Source organism: Phycodurus eques, chromosome 7 (genome assembly GCF_024500275.1).
Source record: "Phycodurus eques isolate BA_2022a chromosome 7, UOR_Pequ_1.1, whole genome shotgun sequence".
Taxonomy (NCBI): Eukaryota; Metazoa; Chordata; class Actinopteri; order Syngnathiformes; family Syngnathidae; genus Phycodurus; species Phycodurus eques.
In genome coordinates, this window is record NC_084531.1 from 15652716 (window position 1) to 15666694 (window position 13979).

The following is a 13979-nucleotide window of genomic DNA, read 5'->3' on the forward strand; positions in this document are numbered from 1 at the left end:
GGTTTACAGTCCAAAAGACTACCTTTGACATGCATTTCTTTGGTTATCTTTCATGACACGCTGTAGAAAATTAAGCTATATGCCCTTATGATGATGATTTTAAAGTTAATCTTTGAATTGTTTGGGTTTCAAAGCATTTTTTAATGGAATTAAATCTGTTCCAAGATCAAATTATCGCCATTGTCAAACCCTTCTTAAGTGTACAGCGACAGAAAATATTTTAAGTAACATTTTTCACTGTATAACAAATAATACAATTACAAAAAGTAACTTACATACAGAGGAGTGGTGGTGAGGGTGGCAGGTGGTTACTGAAGGCATCATGTATTGACTCTTTTTTTATGTCGGAATTGATTTAATGTTTAATGTTTCTTTTTAATGGTGTCACACTTCCTTTGTTGATCACACTTTTTGAGGCTCAACTGCGGTTCAATCAGGTATACTGGAATTCAGATATTTTACAACATTATTCTTTAAAAATACAATTCTGATACATTTGTGGATTCAAACATTTACAGAATATAAAGGTGAAAGATTACCCAAAAAGGATGTTTATAAACAAGACCACAGTTCTCTTTGCCATTGTTGGTAAACTTCTGATGGTTTTTCACCACATCAGAGAATTTCACAGTACCTAGCGATCCTGTAAACTTGGCGGGTGAGAGCAGTAGTCCCCTGTGGCATACTGAGAGATTCTGACCAGAATCGCTGAAATTGTCTCAACAGAGCACTAAATCTGGTGATTATCCACCTCTTTCATAGAACCCAGTGTAATACTTTTTTTCCTCTTTCACACAGAGATTCTGTAAAATTGCTGCATTAGAGCAGTTAAACCTGACATTTACAGTATTTGTCTTTTTTCACAGAATCCAGTGTAATGCCCCAGAGGTTGACAGTGGTCGACCATCCATCCATCGAGGCAGGCAGGCAGGTCATTCCCTGAGAGTGCTGAACATGACAAGTGGTGACTCAAATGTGAATGACTGGGCAAAGTCCAAAAGTGACTTTGAGGCCTCGTCATGCCCTTGTGCCTATGCATAGCGTGTGTCACTCAAGTCTGCCAGTTCCCCAAAGGTTTTAGACGTGCTTGTTACGCACTGCATCTCGTCACATCCACTCCATCTATATGGTGTATACACATGCAGTAGAGACCTGATTTATGTCATGAAAACCTGAATCAGAGCGCATTAAATAACATGACTGATCAATCTGGGTTTGTGTTGTGTTGATACATAACATTCAATTTAAGAACAAAAAATAAAATAATAAATAAATAAATGTCCCTAAAATTGAATTTGAATAGCATACACCCATAAATTACACAAAAGTATTTAACTCACGAATATACGAAATATGAATATGATAAACCATGAATATAGTATTTCACAAAGAAATTTGGAGGGGAGAAATATATCAATATATCATTAGAAAATATACAAATTCTGAATAATATAAACCAGCAATATATTTAAAATATATTTTACCCAACAAAAATAAATTAAAACAAACAAAAATATAGAATTACAAAATGTATGTATATATATATCTATCTGTGTATATATATATATATATATATATATATATATATATATATATATATATATATATATATATATATATATATATATATATACTACTACTACTAAAAGTACAGACTAACGCATATTTGGGTTTGAACTTAACGAGAACAGGAATCCCCAGCTATATGCATTGTCACTACACGCTCATTCTACCAATCTCACATCACAAATTAGTTTCCTTTGCCAATGTTCGTCCGTACTTGTTTGTTTTGTGTTTTTCTGTATTGCTTCCCCGTAGATTCCCCATGTAGATCATTAAAATTTCCATAAAATTCACTACCTGTATTGTTGTGTGTGTTTGGGTTTGAGGAAAGAAACCCATGGCCGTCTACAACTCTTATCAAAATTTCAGAAGGTTTAGCAGCCTTCAGATTACGAGACTGATAAAAAGGTTTCTTGTCACTTTCCCTAAATTTTATCCACATAAAAAGTGACGTGGTGCCCCTTTTACTAGAAAATAGCCACATTTATAATGCTGTAATTTAAAATTACGCTAAACCGGAAGTAACGCAGGCGTCGCTTCCAGCTCATTCTTTTCTCCTCAATTAATTACATTTTGATTTAACCCGTATACGCTACAATATGAATGTAAACATTGGATGGACGGGGATAGAAGTGCACGCTAATATATGATTTGAACCTGTCTTTTTCACAAAAACCTTTGGGAAAAATGGACAGAAACTACTAAAACCTATTGAGAAGAACTTGGCAAGAGTCAAGAAGAAGAAGAGCAAGAAAAAGAGGTTTTTCGGTTCTCCTGTTTTCACCTCTTTGCCCCACCTGTACCGTGAACCTTCCGGCAATACCTTGAGTCTTCTTGCAACATCGTGAGCTTTCCCATGATAGCGCAATAATTATTGTACCGTGAGATTAATACCGTGATTAAACCGAACTGTGAGATATAGTTAGCGTTACATCCCTACTGACTAGTATTTGGAATTATGAATCCCTTCACCTTGACTAAGGCCCCAGTTCCAGCTGAAGAAAAATAGCCCTAAAGCATGATGTTGCCACCACCAAGCTTCACTTGTTTGGTGTTGATTTGGCGATGAGCAGTGTTGTGTTTGTGCCAAACATACATTTTGGAAGTATGCGCAAATGATTTTATCGAACCATAACACATTTTCCCCACGTGTTTGGGAGCGTTCAAGTAGTTTTTTAATTTTTTTTTTTTTTACTGTATTTCTTTGTGAGATAAAACGTCCGCCTTGCCACTCTACCCCCCACCCTCAAAATATGAAGAAGAGAGGAGATTGTTATCACTTGTAGTAAACAGCCAGCATTTGCCAGAATTTCCTGCAGCTCCTTCAATGGTGCTGTGGGTCTCTTGGCAGACCCCCTGACCAGTTTTCTTCTCGTCTTTTCACTGATTTTGGAGGGATGTCCAGTTGTTGGAAATCCCCATGTTGTGCCATATTTTCTCTACTTAATGATGACTGTTGTCACTTTTTTCTTGTTATATTAAATGCCTTAGAAATTCTTTTGTACCTTTCTCCTCACTGATACATTTTAACAATGGGAGCCATCTAATGCAGTGGAATCTCTATGAGGATGTAATATGTGACTACAAAATGTGAGGAAAAACATACCAGGACATCTGAGTTTATTTTGGGTTAATAAGGGGAACTTTAAATGGTGGCACGTGTGTGCTGACACCCATCAAACATGAGTTTGAATGTTATTGGTAAAATCTAAACAGAGCCACAGTTATGCACACTTGTGCAACCATGTTATCTCAGTTATTTTTCATTTCACAGCTCTTTGAAAATAGATATTTTGTTTAATTCAATTGAGGTGTACAGGGTATAGGTCACATTAAGGGTAGAAAACGTTTGAAAAAGATTTATCTTCTAAATCTCCATAGCCTGGCATTCGAACAAGGGGTGTGGAGATTTTTTAAACCCCCCTTAGCTCTCATTAATTGCAGGTATACCCTAAGCTTATGGCCTGTGAGTATACATTATTGCAGAATCTGAGGCCGCTCCCTGTTTACGAAAGTAGAGCACTGCTGACCACTGCTGGTCATACCGCCGCACTGTGCTCACCTTAGGACGCACGGCGCTCATGAACGCACCATAATAAGACATAGTGCATGGAGGAGAAAATCTGGTCCACATGTTACAGGCTAAGTTGACATGTTGAATGGGGGGCTGTAGTGTACACATACATACGTCACTGCCACTGAACTATTTGTGTCTGTTCAAGCATTGTCTTGTATTTGTAGGGTTGTATTTCTCTTCAGTTTCTACAAAATAAAAGATTGTTGTTGAAAATTTTTTTTTACATAGCATCCACTGTCATACGACTGTAAAAATAAAAGAAGTTAACTGCTGTTAGTATTAAGACGTAAGAGTAATAAAACTTGGCTGTAATCATTAATTCATAATACAAAGCATCCCACTTCACATTCTAGATGGTCTTTATTGACAAAGTAGTGAAAACATATTTACCTGGTCATGGAACAGGAAAATGTGTTGTGTCTTATCATTCAGCCCGACTTCATATCATCATTTTTATGTTATGCAACACATAATCCCAAACTTATTCCTTCGGACTCCCCCTGTTGCCTTTTGAAAATCAGAAAGATTCAATGTTCTATCACAGCCTCATCTAAAACCAATAGTTTGGTTGCATAAGAGATTATGTTCTCTTTCCTTTGGCCTGGCCATGCGGGGAAATCCAACTCCATCACAGAAAATAAAAATTGCCTTGTGAGGCAAATGCTTGTTACGTCACACATGTTTCGCCATGGAAACGCATCATATGTGGCTGCATGCATGTTGTTGGAGTTGTTGTGTCGGCATTTTGGCAACTTCGGGAAGGAGGGGTGGTACAGGAAAGACGTGTGTGCAGGTAATTCCATTGTGTCTTGCTAGGCAGAACAGGGACAAAGAGCTCCACCTTAGCAGATGCCCACAAACAATTACTGAAAACCGGAAATCTCTTTCACACAGGGATCCTGCAAAATTGACAGACTCGAGCAGAAGATCCATCATTTGTCTTTTTCGCAGAAACCCAGCATAATATTGCATTGCCTCTTTCACACAGAGATCCTTCAAAATGGACACGTCGAAGCATCTCTGCAAGTGTTCTCATTTTCAAAAATGATTGTGGTCGTGTCATCGGACTTGCGGCCGCATGTCTTGGACACTAGGGTGAAGAGAGGGGCGGAGCTGTCAACTGATCACCACCTGGTGGTGAGTTGGCTCCGATGGTGCGTGAAGATGCCGGTCTGACTAGGCAGGCCGAAACGTATTGTGAGGGTCTGCTGGGAACGTCTGGCAGAATCCCCTGTCAGAAGGAGTTTCAACTGCCACTTCCGGCAGAACTTCACCCACGTCTCGTGGGAGGCGGGGGACATTGAGTCCGAGTGGACCCTGATTCGCGCCTCTATTGCCGAGGCGGCCGACCGGAGCTGTGGCCGTAAGGTAGTCGGTGCCTGTCGTGGTGGCAATACCCGAACCCGTTGGTGGACACCAACGGTGATGGATGCCGTCAAGCTGAAGGAGGAGTCCTATCGGGCCTTTTTGGCCTGTTGGACTCCTGAGGCAGCTTATTGGTACCGGCTGGCCAAGCGGAATGCAGCTTTGGTGGTCGCTGAAGCAAATACTCGGGTATTGGAGGAGTTCGGTGAGGCCATGGAGAAAGACTTCCGGACGGCTTCAAGGAAATTCTGGTCCACATCCGGCGTCTCAGGAGGGGAAAGCAGTGCACCACCAACACTGTGTATAGTGGGGATGGGGCGCTGCTGACCTCGACTCGGGACATTGTGAGCCGGTGGGGAGAATACTTTGTAGACCTTCTTAACTCCACCGACACGCCTTCCCATGAGGAAGCAGAGTCTGGGTTCTCTGAGGCGGGCTCTACTATCGCTGGGGTTGAGGTCACCGAGGTGGTTAAAAAGCTCATCCGTGGCAAGGGCCCAGGGGGGGATGAGATTCGCCCGGAGTTCCTAAAGGCTCTGGATGTTGTGGGGCTGTCCTGGTTCACATGCCTCTGCAACATCGCGTGGACATCGGGGACAGTGCCTCTGGATTGGCAGACTGGGGTGGTGGTCCCCCTTTTTAAGAAGGAGGACCACCAGAGGGTGTGTTCCAACTACAGGGGGATCACACTCCTCAGCCTCCCTGGTAAGGTCTATTCAGGGGAGCTGGAGAGGAGGGTCCGTCAGGAAGTCGAATCTCAGATTCAGGAAGAGCAGTGTGGTTTTCGTCCTGGCCGTCGAACAGTGGACCAGCTCTACACCCTCGGCAGGGTCCTCGAGGGTGCGTGGGAGTTCGCCCAACCAGTCTAGATGTGTTTTGTGGACTTGGAGAAGGCGTTCGACCGTGTCCCTCGGGGAGTCCTGTGGGGGGTTGCTTTGGGAGTATGGGGTACCGAACCCCCTGATACAGGCTGTTTGGTCCCTGTACGACCGGTGTCAGAGCTTGGTCCGCATTACCGGCAGTAAGTCGGACTCGTTTCCGGTGAGGATTGGACTCCGCCAAGACTGCCCTTTGTCACCGATTCTGTTTATAACTTTTATGGACAGAATTTCTAGGCGCAGCCGAGGTGTAGAGGGGGTCCGGTTTGGTGACCTCAGAATTTCATCTCTGCTTTTTACAGATAATATGGTTCTGTTCGCTTCATCAAGCCGTGATCTCCAACTCTCACTGGAGCGGTTCACAGCCGAGTGTGAAGCGGCTGGGATGAGAATCAGCACCTCCAAATCTGAGACCATGGTCCTCAGTCGGACAAGGGTGGCGTGCCCTCTCCGGGTCAGGGATGAGATCCTGCCCCAAGTGGAGGAGTTCAAGTATCTTGAGGTCTTGTTCACGAGTGAGAGAAGAATGGAATGGGAGATCGACAGGCGGATCGGTGCAGCGTCTGCAGTGATGCGGACTTTGTATCGATCCGTCGTGGTGAAGAAGGAGCTAAGCCGAAAGGTGAAGCTCTCGATTTACCGGTTGATCTACGTTCCTACCATCACCTATGGTCACGAGCTCTGGGTCGTGACCGAAAGAACAAGATCCCGGATACAAGCGGCCGAAATGAGTTTCCTCCGCAGGGTGTCCTGTCTCTCTCTTAGAGATAGGGTGAGAAGCTCGGACATCCGGGAGGATCTCAGAGTAGAGTCGCTCCTCCACATCGAGAGAAGCCAGATGAGGTGGCTGGGGCATCTGATTCAGATGCCTCCCGGACGCCTCCCTGGTGAGGTGTTCCAGGAGGCACGTCCCACCGGGAGGAGACCCCGGGGACAACCCAGGACACGCTGGAGAGACTACGTCACTCGGCTGACCTGGGAACGCCTCGGGATCCCCCCGGAAGAGCTGGATGAAGTGGCTGGGGAGAGGGAAGTCTGGGCGTCCCTGCTAAAGCTACTGCCCTCGCGACCCGACCTCGGATAAGCGGTAGAAAATGGATGGATGGATGGTTTAAACAGGCTGTATGCATAGCTACAAAGTTCATTTTAATATGTTGGATTGTATTTCATGTTTTTAATATGTAAATTGTATTTGTACACTGTTAGACATTCATGTAAGTGTATAAATAGTGTATTAATAAATATATTCATAAATAAGTTTAAATAGTGTATTTCAAACACAAGGTTACTGTGATTTATATGATTCAAAATACAATATTACAAACCATTCACAAAAGATCAAAAAACATAAATAAAAACAAAGTATATAAATAAAAGAAAGCTGACTAAAATTACTAAAATAATGTGCAGTGGACCCATACAAGGACGGGGAGAACATGCAAACTTGCACACAGGGAGACCTGAGCCAAGATTTGAACCCCTAATCTCAGAATGGTAAAGCAGACATGGTAATCACTAGTCCACTGTAGTGCCAACATGAGCGATGACATGTATCAAATATGCAGAATACAGTTCCTGCCTGGTGCAAAGCGGGTGTGTTCTGGATGTGCAATCATCATAGCCCTGTGTGTGCACATGCATGCAGAAACAGAGGCATCCATTGACGAGGAGGGGAGGGGAGAGGAGGTCTGTGTGTAGTGTAGTAGTGGATAGTGGCTGTCTTATCAGGTCTCACCATGTGTAGTGAAGGGAAGCTGCTGCATCCTCATGCTTTATTTCTGTCGCCACACCCATGCGTCTCACACAGACAAACGCATGCACATCACATGATAAGCACTAATAGGCGTGGATAGCACACGTGATGATTTTTAAAATTGTTCTTTTTTTACATTTATTGATTCATTTATTTATTTTAGGTGGAAATACGTCCAAGACGTGTCTCTCTGTCAGTGCGCATGATTCTGCGGCTCCTCCACTACACTACTACGGGCACGCTCCAACTCACCTTGAATGAGGTGCACGGCCGGCCTAGCCAATCGCCGCGCGGCAAACCTGACCGGCAGCCAATCAAGTGAGAGGAAAGGGGCGGGATTTGCAGGGAGGCTGCGAGAGCGAGAGGGGAGGGTGGGTTTTGCGCTTCTTCCCACTCCGGCGCTCTCCGCTCAGGCGCTCTCGTAAAGGGAGAGAGCGCGAGGGAGAGAGAAGGAGGGGGTGGGGTTGGGGGGAGGAGAAAAAAAAACGTCTCCGTGTGTGGCGAGACGAGCGCGGCGGCGGCGGCGGTGCAGGTGCTGTCTCATCGGGGATGCGGATGGAAGGACGGGAGAGGGGCGAAGAAGGGACGAAGGGGGGCGAGCGCGCCTGGGAAAAGACGACACCGCATGCGAGAAGTCGCTAAAAAAAAAAAAAAAAAAAAGAGAGAGGAAAGATAGATAAGGAGGCGCAAGGTCGAATATGAGCCATCGTGGTCGAACGGACGGGGCACTTTGCGTGGCGATAGCTGGCTGGCAATAGTACTATGATTTGGTATGTGGCCACTCTGATAGCAAGTGTATTCAGCACCAGAGGAACGGCCGCTCAAGGTGAGTCGAAGTGCAATATGTGGCTCCCGTTGCATTTTTGCACACCATCTGTGCGTGTGTGTGCGCGCGCGTGCGCTGCTGCTGCAGCTTGAGACATGCATGGCATTTTTTTTTCTTGCACGAGATTTGCTCCCAAAAAGGCTTACAAACACACGCGCGCGCGCAAACACACACACGCACGCACAATGGTTTACGCTGACCAATGTGCCCACAGTTGATCATGCTTCATTGAGTATGTGTAGAAAGGGTGCATGTGGGATCATAGCACTCCTAAGAGAGGGGTGTGACCGTCTGAGCCCCTCCAAGGATAGCCCAAGTTGCTAAATAATGCATCACATGTCAGATAAATGCACTCGCAGCTTTGACATCCACCTGCAATATGCACTATCACGTGATGTCGTAATAGTATACTAAGCGTACTACAGCAATTGTACATCATCAAATGATGTACAAATCACCCTCGTTTTTGATTTTTTTTTTTTTTTGGTGTGGGCTCTCAGTCGTACTCCATGTGCATTGACAGATGGACTCACTTAACCTTGCTTTCCCATTCATGTCCAGACGAGGGAGACACGGGCCAAGCTGTTGCCTGGTAACTGATCCCAGTGACTTCCCCCCTCCAACCACCCCCACTTCTACAAATACCCATCCCAGTCTAAACTGCTCTGCTAACACACGTCTGGCATGAACGCATCAAGTCTGAAAGAGAGTGTGGTCATTAAAACTCCTTCACTGCCAGTCCTCCATGTTAAATATTACATATTTGAATTTAACAGCCGTCAATGGCAGTGATTAAGCGTTAGTGTGTGTGTGTGTGTGTGTCTGTGTGTGTGTGAGAGAGTCTGTTTTGGGTTTGCTGCAACGAAGGTGGCAGACTAGCGGATGTCTTCAAAGAGCCATCAGGGATATTTCTACACTCAACTGCAGAGAGTATCAGGCATTTATTTGAAGGAGGTGTCCCTTTGGGCATCATTGGAAAGAAAAATAAAATGACAAGATTAAAGTATTATGAGGTGTAAGTTATATTTCCCCAAAAAATATTATCAGTATGAGACCAGCAGCTCTGACAGAGTGATGCGTACATTATGAAATTTACTTGTTAAAATCTCACTTTTTTCCCCTTGAAACTTTAACTTCAGTCTTACAGTATATAGTTTTTTAATATAGTTTTTTTCTCAAACAAATAACAGTTTTTAAAGAAGACAGATTTTTAATTGAACATATATATATATATATATATATATATATATATATATGTATATATATATATATATATATATTTAACGATGTTAAACGACAACTTATTTTTTTTCTTTCTTGAAAATGTAAAACTTCTCAAAAAGATAAATTTTTATTTAATGATTTAATTATTTTTTCTCATTACAGTACACCTTGTTTAATTGAAAAACAAACCTATTCATTGTTAGTGTGAAAATTTTTTAGTTTTTCCTCATGAGAAAATCCAACTTTATTCTAAAAAATATTACAACTTTAGGATATAATTTTTTCATGCGGTCAAAATACTTCTTTGTGTATCGTTTTAAGGGGAGGCCTATTTTTTATAGGGGATCCTCCGAAGTAGAAGACAATCTTTGTAAACTATTTTTCCTATCGCAAATAATGTGAATGTGTGGGAATGTGCCTAACGAGTCACTGTCATAGAACCTTTATCTATTTTACAGGCAATATTTTCATTCATATTTTCACATTAACTGTGATACAAGTACAAAGAGAAGTTTATCACTGTATATCCATCCATCCATCCATTTTCTGAGCCGCTTCTCCTCACTAGGGTCGCGGGCGTGCTGGAGCCTATCCCAGCTGTCATCGGGCAGGAGGCGGGGTACACCCTGAACTGGTCGCCAGCCAATCACAGGGCATATCACTGTATAATGAAAACAAAATACATTAAAACTAAAAACTAAAAAAAATACATTAAAACTAAACTAAAAATATATAAATACATTAAAACTAAAAATATGCAGGTTTTTTTGGCAAGCGTCTTTGGTCATTGTCACACTATTAGGCATTATGTGTTCAGCTACACGCTATTTATGTTAGCATCTGCTTTGTAAAAAAAAATGTGCATGTAGTTGTGCTGTTGTTCTTAAACCCCATGATGTTCTCCAATGTGAGAAAAAACTTTTAGATAACTCGAAATTTGATCGTCTTGTCATGAACGTTGAGGGGCAGAAAGTGGAGATTATGTGACAACTTGGGTTGCAGATACATGTCATCTGGAAGTCAAAGATGCCAAAACAGGAAATGGGTCAAGTTTAGATGGGATTATTTTTTTTCGTATTATGCGGATGGCCGGCGAGATGTTTCCAATGCGTGGCAGGTGAAGTCAGTCAAGAAACAATTGAATGGGAAAAGACAAAGGCAGGACAGTGACTATTTGGCCAGGGAATCAAGCAGTACATATTTAGTGTGACGAATCAGAGTTCTTATGACAGTGTTGTATGTTCACATGAACGTACTGACATGCTGTATTGTGCAAACTGGCACACGATATCCCGGTTTAAGCCTCAAGACTAGTCGACTGCTGAGCATCTGTGCCTTATTTATTTATTTTTTTTACCCTCTCTTTTTTGCACGCTTCTGTGCATTCACTTGAGGATGCAACACATGCGAAACGCTTGATTTTATTGGCGAATGACTGTCTGGCAATACCGTTGACACTCACTGGATGCTTATGTATCAAATATTGTGACTTTACAACTGTTAGAATGCTCAGTTTTGAGAGGTATTCGTTTAACAAGGATTATTATTGTGCTTGCAGTTGGCAGTGGTGTGGCGTTATGCTGCATCATACTGAGACTGTTTCTAATCATTTAGACGGTGACCAATTCATGTATATTACAGTACAGTACAGTGGTGCCCTGAGATAAGAGTGACCCGATTTCCGAGTTTTTGGAGATACGAGCCATCGTTCGGAAGATTTTTGACTTTGCAAACAAAATATTGAGATATAAGCGCTGTATGGTGGCAGTGAACACATCTCAACTCACTTCACAACAAGCAGCACTTTGGCAGATAGTGAATTTTCTTTCCAAGAAGATGTCTCAAGTTGTTTATTGACACCCGCTGTTGAAGATCAACAAAGAAAATTACATATTGTGAATTAAAAAAACAACTACATTGCTTTGCTTTGGACACTTTAAGTCAGTTTAGCTCAATGCTAACAAACAATGCAAAATGCCATAGACTGACTAACAAATAGCATGGATGTTGTGGTGTTACACCCTTTAAGCAATGGATATTTGAACACAAAGGGTGGAGCACCAAATGTAAACAGATGACATAACAATACTCACAGGCACCACTGTACAAGGTCTCCTGACTAACACATCATAATCACAAAGATAATATTGTTCACAATTACCTGGAACATGGCATTCAAAAAAACCTTGGGTGAGGAGCCACTTGCTTTGTAAAAATAAATATATTTGCAGTAAACATTGACCTGCCTCCAGATCGTAATCATACAATTGTTTAAGGTTACTTTGATCAAAAATAACCTTGGATAATGAGCCACATGCTGCTTCCCCAAGACATTATTATCTGTTTTGGAAATAACTGACACCACATTTTTACAATGGGGGGAAAGTAGACATTATTTGAGGTGTGGCCACCATTTGAAAGAATATGGTTTTGAAATCTATTGACTTGTTTTCTACTGCAAAGACTGTGACATAGCTCCACAAAAATAGGTCAGGCAGGAACAAGCAATCACAGTCACGGAAGTTTCTTATTAAATTAATATATTACTATTTACTGCCAAGTGGTCACCAGAGTGGGGTTGAAGGTGTGCGTGTGTGTGTGTAGCATATGGTCGGGGATAGTGGAGGTCACTTCAACAAAGTCAACGGTGATTTGGCAACCAATCAAGGTGAAGCAGGAGCCACTCTGGTGGTGCCGTAAGCGGTAATTAAGTGACACTGGCAGAGCGTTGCCGTTTGAAGGGGACTATTTTCAGCCATTGCGTTCCTGTTTGACAGCATGCGGCGATCCCATATGAACCGTGCCATGGCAATATGGCTCTTTGGAAGAACAAAAAAAAAGAGCGGCATTCACATGGGGTCCAATCGTATATGGAGAGGTGGCGAGACTATCAGTCACATTTCCAAAGGCGTCCCAGTAGATTTGAGATTGTGCCTCAGATAGCTCGATCACTGACGTCTGTTATTTCTGTCTGGGACATTGTGTGAGTCTGGATTCAGTGTGTGATGCTTCTATTGGGTTTGAAACTGATCGTTTCATTGACAAAAGCAATATGTGTGCAACAGTAATACAATGCATTTTGATAATATATACTATAATATATATATGTGTGTAATATACTGTACAGTGGTACCTTGACTTACTACTATAATTAATTCCCTGACCAAGCTCGTATCTTAAAGTCCCTGTAAAGTGAAGTGTCTTCTAAATGTGACACACCACAGAGAAGAGTGTTCGCGGCCAAATTTGAATGATTGCAAACTATTTCCAAGTATAGAAAAATGAGGCTTAAAAATTGTGAAAAATCAAGGCATTCTCTCCGCTCACAAACGCTGCGGGCGTGTCTGTTGAAAGCACTGAAGCCACGCTCCGCTCAACTGTCAATGAAAATGGATGCTACTTTGTCTGGTATCTTTCTTATGTCTACACATAACTCTATGTTTGAGCTGTGAAAATATATCTACTTAAAACCTGTTTTTGTGGCTGTAATATATCCAGTCAGGTCGTTGTGGGGCTTTTTCACGCTGCGACAAGGCACTTTAAAGCGGCCACACCAGCGTGAAGCCTTGTCCACATGCTGGCTGTTATGTCAGTCCTTTTTGTGCCCTCGCTCTTCTGCCTTCTCTTTGTGACATGCGCATACTCACTGCTGACAATGAGGCGTTCTAAAGCGGTCATGCCAACATACTATCCGAAGGGAAAATGCACTTTCTGGGTGTAGGCATAGCTAACTCGATAAGTGCACATTGCAATTGAACCTGATAACCACTGATGCAAATGAAGGCGCTCAAGCTGTAACATAGTGGGGTAGGGGTGAATCATGCCGGACTCCAAAGTGCACCACACGGCACCGTTCTACCCATGACCAGAAAAATCAGGAAAAAGGAAATGTTGAAAAGTAGTGAAATGCTATTTCTTCACATTGCAGTACCACATAGTTCATAGTCTTTGCACATTTTCAGCAATTACCTTTAAACATAAAAACCACCACCATCTTTTTTTATCACTTTTTTCTAACAAAGAAAAATAGCACTGACTTGTGCAAGAATATACAGGTGTTAGAAAGCGTAATTACTGCACATACTGTAGTATTGTTGAATGTGTGCCTTTAAGGGGTGTGGCCTCGTGAGTGACGTCAGCAGCTGTTTTATTTATTTATTTAACTTTTATTACCCAGGTAAGGGCTTGGTTCGGGTTCTCATTCTCTAATTCAGATTCTCATTTGCAATGCTGACCTGGCAAAACCTGGTGTCCCGACCCGACCTGGTGTCAGTTGGGTTGGCCATTTACCAC

General features: G+C 42.5%; 2 protein-coding genes across 5 annotated transcripts in view; both read left to right on the forward strand.

Moving 5' to 3' along the window:
* Positions 1-1483, forward strand: part of thyn1 (thymocyte nuclear protein 1) — a 42475-nt gene extending 40992 nt beyond the window's left edge. For both annotated transcript variants that reach the window (XR_009768913.1, XM_061681654.1), the window contains one exon: positions 867-1483. The gene's annotated coding sequence lies outside the window, so the exon portion shown is untranslated. The remainder of the gene's footprint in view (positions 1-866) is intronic.
* A 6693-nt stretch (positions 1484-8176) lies between these two features.
* Positions 8177-13979, forward strand: part of igsf9ba (immunoglobulin superfamily, member 9Ba) — an 84263-nt gene continuing 78460 nt past the window's right edge. For all 3 annotated transcript variants that reach the window (XM_061681786.1, XM_061681787.1, XM_061681788.1), the window contains exon 1: positions 8177-8462. In XM_061681786.1, coding sequence (XP_061537770.1) covers positions 8399-8462 — 64 coding nt within the window. In that variant the 5' untranslated portion in view covers positions 8177-8398. The remainder of the gene's footprint in view (positions 8463-13979) is intronic.